This window comes from Vigna angularis, chromosome 2 (assembly GCF_016808095.1).
Source record: "Vigna angularis cultivar LongXiaoDou No.4 chromosome 2, ASM1680809v1, whole genome shotgun sequence".
NCBI classification, from domain to species: Eukaryota; Viridiplantae; Streptophyta; class Magnoliopsida; order Fabales; family Fabaceae; genus Vigna; species Vigna angularis.
Genome location: NC_068971.1, coordinates 44,140,638 through 44,148,868, shown reverse-complemented (window position 1 = coordinate 44,148,868; position 8,231 = coordinate 44,140,638). Strand labels below are relative to the sequence as shown.

General features: G+C 33.3%; 1 protein-coding gene across 1 annotated transcript; it reads right to left on the bottom strand.

The window, feature by feature from the left end:
- Positions 1–6,258: 6,258 nt before the first annotated feature.
- Positions 6,259–7,333, bottom strand: LOC108322428 (small polypeptide DEVIL 16). Its single transcript, XM_017554504.2, has one exon. The coding sequence runs from the start codon at positions 6,893–6,895 to the stop codon at positions 6,686–6,688; it is 210 nt and encodes a 69-aa protein (XP_017409993.1). The 5' UTR covers positions 6,896–7,333; the 3' UTR covers positions 6,259–6,685.
- Positions 7,334–8,231: the final 898 nt, after the last annotated feature.

Sequence of the window (8,231 nt, the reverse complement as noted above, 5' to 3'; positions counted from 1 at the left end):
TGATTAAAGAAAAGCATTGAATGATGGGAGTGACGTGGAAGACAGTGGAAGTGTGCAGTACTTTTATGAACAGCCACACGTGCGTATCCACGTGGGAAGTTGTGAGTGGGTGGTACAGAAAAACACGAGATGATGGGCACTCACATATTTCATTTCGTTGTAAAACAACAAACACACATCACACATCACACTTACATTTCAACCTTGTCAGTTCTGCACGTGTTTCCCACTAGGTCCCCTCCCTCCTTCTTCCTGTCCTCTTAACTATTGCGCTTTTTTCCACTCTCATTTTTTAAAAGGTTTAATACATTTGATTCTTACTTTTTTAGGAGTTTTTTTTAAAGTAATCTTATATTTTAAAAAAATTCAATAAAATCTTATATTTTGTTAAAAAATGTTCAATCCAATTTTTTCTGTTCACATCATTAAAAATATAACGGTGCAAATGACACTATAACATCTTATAAGCACGTGGCACACGTTAATAGGTAGATTTAAATGATTTTTTAATTTTAAAAAAAAAGTATCTACCACGTCATCATCACCATCTCCAGACAAACTATAATTTCTCTCTAAGAAATCCTAGCCGTCGCACCATCTAGCACCGTCACCGCCATCCTCGCCGACACCCGTCCTCTCCAACGCATCACACGTCACCACCAAAGCTATGCAATGAGAACGCGAGAAACCCTAGGTCTCCACGGTTTGCTTGCAGGTCTGATTGTGGTTGCAGGTGGAGGCAAGCAGCGGCGCGATTAGTGGTGGAGAAGAGTGGCGATTCACGATCTGTAGCAGCTGGCGATTTGGCCGGTGGTTAGTGGTGGACGATTCCTTAGTGGAGATTGGATGGCAGTGCTGCTGGCGCGACGACGATTTGACTGGTGCGAGGGTGAAAATGGTGAAGATTGGTGGTTGCGGCATAACAAGGGATCGCGTTGGGTGGTGGCGCGAGAACGAAGGTGAGATGCGAAGGTGATGAAAGTGCAACAGAAGGGAGAAGACGCTTTGGTGGTGGCGCGTGATTTGTTGGAGAGGACGACTGCCGACGAGGATGGCGGTGACGACGCTGGATGGTGCGGCGGCTAGGGTTTCTTAGAGAGAAATTAGGGTTTGTTTGGAGATGGTGATGATGACGTGACATTTGCACCGTTATCTTTTTAACGACGTGAGCGGAAATGACCAGATTGAACATTTTTTAACGAAATATGGGGTTTTACTATACTTTTTTAAAACGTAAGATTACTTTGAATCAAACCCCTAAAAATAGGGACCAAATGATGTATTAAACCTTTTCTAAACTATCACTTCCATTCCACACTTTTTTTCACATATTTATTATTAGCCTAAAATATATTTTTAATTTCTAAATATAGATATCAAAATTATTATTTTTTATTTTGATATATTTCTAAATATATTTTTAACTTCTAAATATAGTATCTAATTTTTTTAATTTTGATATATTAAAAATAACAAATTTTTAATAAACATTATGTTGAAAAAAATGTGTATCACTCAGCCATCTATTTAAATTAATCATAGACAAATGTTGTGGAGAAAAAAGAGTGCCGCAAAAGTCGAGTATGTAATTAAAAAGAGTAAAATATATAATAAAACTTTCAAAAGTTGCAAGATAGAAAATATAACGATTTAAGTTACAATCTCAAATTCGTAAGTGATATAATTATGATCACTATATCATTCGTTTTAAAGCATATAATTCCGTCACAATTTTATCGTTAAAATATATTTAGAAGTTAGAAAAATAAAATAAGAATAAATATTTAAATTGATATTGACCTTTATGTGATGTAAACCTTAGCACATTTGTATATAATTGACGATGTGTTCAGATATGTTTGTTGCGTTTACCAATTGAGAACTCTATTTTCTCACGTTAGAAATTTTCCTGTAAAGCCTTCGAAACAATGTGAAAACTCCGTTGAAGTAGACAAAAGAAAAGGAAACAAACAGTATATCGCGGAGGCTATATATATAGCGTCGAAAACATATTTTGGTCCGTTAGATCAATAATTGTTAGAATCAATGGTTAATTTCTTTTGTTTGTTTTTATTTTATTTTCTCTTTGTTTATTTATTCTTCATTATACATGTCATCTACTATTTTCCTAACTAACTTGTTTAAGAATTAAAGTTGCTCCAATTTGACGCCTTCTTTAGCTAGCCTGATTTAAATTAGTATTTACTGCTTTCATATCACTGTATATATAAAATAGGAAATCATCAAGATAAATCATTACTCATGATATTGTTTTTTCTTAAAATATTTATTTAAGAAACTAATGTTATTAAAATACTGATTTTATGTATCTTTTTCTTCAATTTTTTATTTCTACTCAATATAAAATTTAGTTTTATACTTAAATTTCTATAAACAAGAAAATAATTGTTCCTTGTAAAAATATTCATTACATTACTAATATTATATTTCACTTTATAATAGTTCCTTTTTTCCAGCAAAACGGTCAAAGCTAGATCTGAAAAGTGTTGAAGCAGTCAAAACTATAGCAACAAGCACGTCCATAGGGCTCTTAATGATTTCATACTACAGACGGAATTCTTGTGAGACAAGGCATAGTATTGAGACCGCAATAATTCAAGCTTATTTTAAATTTACGGAATGTAAAATGAATATCAACGAAAATTATAATGGAAAAAAACATCAAATTGCACTGACAGAAGAAAAATATAACTACACTTTTGCATATGGTAAAACCTCACAAATTTATCATGTACATACATGATTAAATCGAAGTCTATCTTTAACTGTATGAATATAATTTTTCAAAAAGGGATGATATTTTTAAAAATATTTGTATAGTTATAGGTTTTGTTTTTTAAAAAAATTGAAATTTATAGCTAAAAAAATATTTTCAAAATTGTCATCACATTATGATAGTTTTGATTCTTTAGATAACTTAAGTTTATATCAATACGAGCTTCTGTTTTTTAAATTGAAGAAATATTTTTAAAACGGTTACTGCATCATTATAGATTCCAATTATTTAAATAACTGGCGTCTATATCAATATAGACTTCACAGTTGTACAAATATTTTAAAAGATGTCATTACATTTTGAAAGACTTTATTTTTTTTAATATTAAGAGTTATTAAAGTTTATGATTATGTAAATATTTTAAAAAATGTTCTTGTATCATTATAAACTTCAATTATTTAAAGAACTAAAATATATAAAAATATAAACTTAAGTAGTTGTGTAAATAATTCTAAAAATATCATTGTATTTTAATAGATTTCGTTTTTTTCTTAAAAACAAATTTATTAAGTAAAGTTAAATCAATTTTTTTATTAGCGATACCTAAAATTAGCTATTCCATTTTCAAAAACAAAATTACCTATTCCAAAATAACATTTTTAAAATCTATAAAGAATTAATCATTGCAGAGATAGATGGTTTGACGCGTGATTTTAGTAGGCTTTATATATTTGTGTGAGGGAAAAGAGACAAAAAGATTCCTTTAATTTTATTTTAAAAAGTTTAATGTGTATGTGCAGTGAATTTTGCATGTAGAGAGATGTATATAGGATAGATAGAAGCACTTATAATTTCTCTTTCAATATAGGATAGGATTCCATTTTGAGTACACTTGGGTGTTTGAACACTTAGAAATCATTTAAACCTGAATTATTTTCAACAAATACAAAAGAGGGTCGTTGAAATTTGAATAGGGAATCTAATTTTTAGAAAGCTGTTATCCAAAAGAGGCACAGATCAAATGGACAATGAATTTAAAAAGGGTCAGTCACGGAAAAAGCATCAAACAAACACACGTTCGGAATGTGTACGTCCCATATCCTATATTTAATTTTATTTATAAATATGATGATATAACTCAAATCTTATTTATCCTCAATAATCTAAATATATAAAATAATCTATAAATCTAATGTTTATACATTTACAGTAATGTTAATTTTTTAATGTATATTATATATTATATTATATATATATATATAATCTTTTTCTAACTAATTATTCATAAAAAAATAAAAAATTGATATTTAACTATTAAACAAATAACTAAAACCTTGTTTACAACCAATGATACCATGTAGAAGTTTGATAGGAAAGACATAATTACAAGATCATGACTCAGAGGTTTAGATTAGTAAATTCTAACCTTTTTCAAGTGCAAAGTATATAAAAATGATACTTGCTTGTCAAATGATGGAATAAGATGCTATGTAGAATAACTCTCTGACTTTTGTTTTGGGGTTATTAATGAAGTTATCTTCATTTATACAGTTTATATGTGAACACCCTTACATGATTAATGCTGTAAAATTGTTATATCACTTTCTTTGAGAGTCCACTATGAATTGTCCATTCTATAATTATGTCAATAGGCTTTACACTATTTCATTAATTACTCCCACGTTCATACTTGGAAGGGAAGAAGGAAAATATATTATAGGAAAGAAAAGAGACCCACAATTCTTTTAGATCCATCTAATATTATTTTTTACTATTTTATTCTATCTTTATGTAAATGGATGTTTAATACTATTTAACTCTGGATAAAATATTTATAAAAAATAAAATTTGTATTTTAAAAAAAAGTGAAAAATATTATGAAATAGATGTAAAAGAATTTTGGATGGGAAAATAAAATTTTGTTATTATAATTTGGTGCAAAGAGAGAAAAAAGAGTGAGAAGAGATGTGGGACCTGAGGGATGTAAAAGGAGAGAGCCCACAGTGCAGGAAAAGAGAAGTGAGGGCGCACGAGAGTCAGGGTCAGACTGAGGGCCAGAGGAGCACCTTGGCTGCTACCCACAACTCTTTTTTTTCTTCTCATTACGATTCTTGCTGTCTCCTCTTATGACCCCACTCCCTTCACTAATCCCCATCCACCCTACTATCCTACCTATTCCTATTCCTACCCCTACTCTGTCACACCATGCAAAGAGGGTTTTCTTCTGCTAAATATCAAGTAATCGGTGGAGGTAAAATACCATGGTATCATTGCTTTTGTGTCTCGTGAGGTAAAATAGTGTTTGTGGTTCTGAGGGACCCAACTTCAACTTCGTATTGAAAGGTTTTTTTTGATGGACATGTGTGTAATGTAACACATGTTTGAGTTGGTCCTAGGTAAGGTTAATCATATTCCTCACTAGCTTCAGAGTGGCGGAGGAGTAGGGGCTCAGCCATAAACCTAGCTAGATACTTTTTCTTCCCCCCCAACTCTTACTTCGTGGGTTTCAAAAGTTTGCAACAGATTTTTATGGGGGAAACTTCCTTGAAATTTCAGAGTGGAAAAACTGTTTCCCTATCGATATGGGAAGGGTGGAACAGAAAATCTCTTTTCGATAAAAGAAAAAGAAAATGGCTAAGCTAATGATTTGAGAAAGCAACCAGACGTAAAGTTTGTTTCATGCTGAGTCATATTTTCACCTACGTAAAATGGTATTGATAACTTTCTTGCCGTGTCTTCTCGGGCTCTTCTTTTGTGACCCAGCCTTACTATTTAGCATCTAAAACACTAGTATTACGTAACGAAAAGTTCGTTAATTAATTGAAACTTAGAGTTTTATTTGTTGCCCGGATCGAAACATTTAAGCACAGACGACGGTGTGGGATTTGAGGACACAGAATATTATAGAAAAAGTGGAAAGTTAAAAAAGGGAATGGCGATGGAACCGAGGAAAAATAAAATTAAATTGAGGCTTGATCTTGTCTGATGTTTCCTTAGCACGAGGACCATTGTCTGAAAATTGACTAATCATGCATATTGGATTTTGAAGGTCTGGGTTTCATGATAATTGATGCATAAACAACTCATACATACATACATGCTCTACTGTTCTAAACTCTTCTTCAGTTTTGAACCTCTGCCGAGTCCTGCTAACCACACTGTATCACCACACAACAATCAAACGTTTTTTAACCTGTGTTCTTCTTTTCACATCGTTTGTAAGCAGGGCCAGGTGAAGGAAATTAAATTTGGATAGCTCAATTTCTTCCTATTAAATAAAGACAACAAATATATTTCTGCATACACGTGCAATGGTTTCACCGCAAATTGAAGTTGAGACAAACATCATGCCAAGTTAGTTTCCAATTGGTATCTTCCGTGAGAACTATGCATCAAAGAAGCAAAAGTTAGGAGCAGTGATTGATTACACTGGTTTGGTTCTCACCTACCACCCGAGATCTCTGATTATATATGGTAAAGTTTGTTTATAAAATCTGGGCAGATGAAATATAAAGACATGGTTCTATGCAAACAAAGAAATCAACAGTTGAATCCGATGCCCTGGATCATTACGACAACCAGTGAAAGCCCTTTTTTCCTCATTTGAAACTGAAAAAGACAAAACAAATTACTCTCAAGGAGAAAGATGGGGATGAATAGCGACTTAAGCTCCCAATGAGCTAACCAAACCTCCAACATTGTAACATATGTGCAAGTTTGAGAGCGTCTTGACACGTGAAAAAGAAGATCTACTCAATAGTGGTTGCGAAAGTTGAAACAGATCTAATCTCTTTCACATGTTAGCTGGACGTAATTACACAGAATGCGATAATAATCCTATTAGAAAAAGTAACAATTTGCAGTGTGACATAGTAGTAATATAGTACCCTCTTTATGTTACAATGATAGAGAAAGGGATGGATGATACTGTGGCAGGCCTTGGTATTATTATGTCTCACCACGCTCATGCCAACACAAAAGCATGGCGATGCAGCGGCGAAGAATGTAGAATTTGGCACGCTGCTTCTTGACCAAGTGACTGCACTTTTGGCCAAAAGACTTGCAAGGATCACAAGCTTCTTGCTGCTGCTGCTGCTGTTGCTGCTGCTGCTGCTGCAGCTGAATATTTTGGCTTGTGTTGCTTTCCTTCACTGCCATGAATGATTTTGTTCTGGAAAGTAGTGTACTGATCCTGATTTGGCACCATAAAGCAGTAAATATAGTGGTGGAAACATGGTAGCTAAGGTTTCCACTAGGTATTTATATAGCAGAGTAGACATCTATTTGGGCAAGATGGGAAGCTAGTAATTCTGGGTCTTCTAGATCAAGTATGGACTGTTACTATTACAAAACCACCAGTTGTCAGAAGCGTATGAAAATAGAATGGGCCAAGGTTGCTACATATTTTACCCTCCTAGCTACTAATTCCTCCTCCAATCTCAATGTTTTTATTGTTTTTAGGGAGGGACCTAGAGGGATAAAGTTAAAAGGAACAGAAATCAAATAACTGATTTACTCTCATGCACAAGTTTCTCAACTTATTCTTTATAAATACTAGATAAGATACAAAACAAAAGAATGTGATGTTAAATTGGACAATATAGTAATAACCTTATATTAGATTTGTGGGATTAAAAGCTAATGTTGGATTGAGTACTTAGAACTAACATACTTGCCCACTGGGAAGGACACAAGCACTGGTCCAGGCTATGTGTATGCCTCATATATGCAATAAGACAGACAGAGGTAGCGGAAACGACCCATCTATAGTGTCTGTGAGGTCCCTAAGGATTGTTTTTTGTTCTTAAAATGTTGTGGGTGTAAGCATAATAGAGGTTATCTTTTCTTCTTGTTTCAATGTTGTTTGGGGAAATTGTGACATGAAATTTCCTTCATCAAGCATACATATGTAATGTCCGGGTCATTGCTCACACTTGCTACATCATGTCTAAGGCGTGCACAACTATTCACATTTTGGAATTTCCAGATTCCTTTCTTTTTCTTCTGTTCATTTTCTACTGCCAGGAGAACATAAAGTGAAAAGGGTGCAACTTCGATTGTTTATGAACTTAATTATAGCTTCATTTGGGTCACCGTGTTCCTTTTCGTGCCTGCAGTGTACCCTTAAAATGATATCATAAAGCAAAATCTGAAGGGATTGGTGAATGTTGACAGCTTTGTACCTATGCTTGTATCAAGAACTTAGCATCCCGTTTACTATTTTTGCTAAAGAGATTATGAGAATGGAATTAGACAATAAAGTTAGATGCACAAGTTGGGTTTTGGTTTTATTTCGTGACGTCAACATTTAATTAAACAGAGGTCCACTTCACGGGACCTATCTTGTGTTAAGCCTGTCTTTGATCACTTTTTTGTGTTTCAAGATACCTTTTCTATGAGAGGTCTTCATCTAACGTAATCTAACTCAATTAAACTTCATGATCATCACCGTCATTCTTTAAAAAAGATTCATACGTTTCCGTTTTAAGGATGT

Bases quoted from the DNA above. Each gene is read 5' to 3' on its own strand.
- LOC108322428 (XM_017554504.2), bottom strand. From the start codon at position 6,895: ATGGCAGTGAAGGAAAGCAACACAAGCCAAAATATTCAGCTGCAGCAG.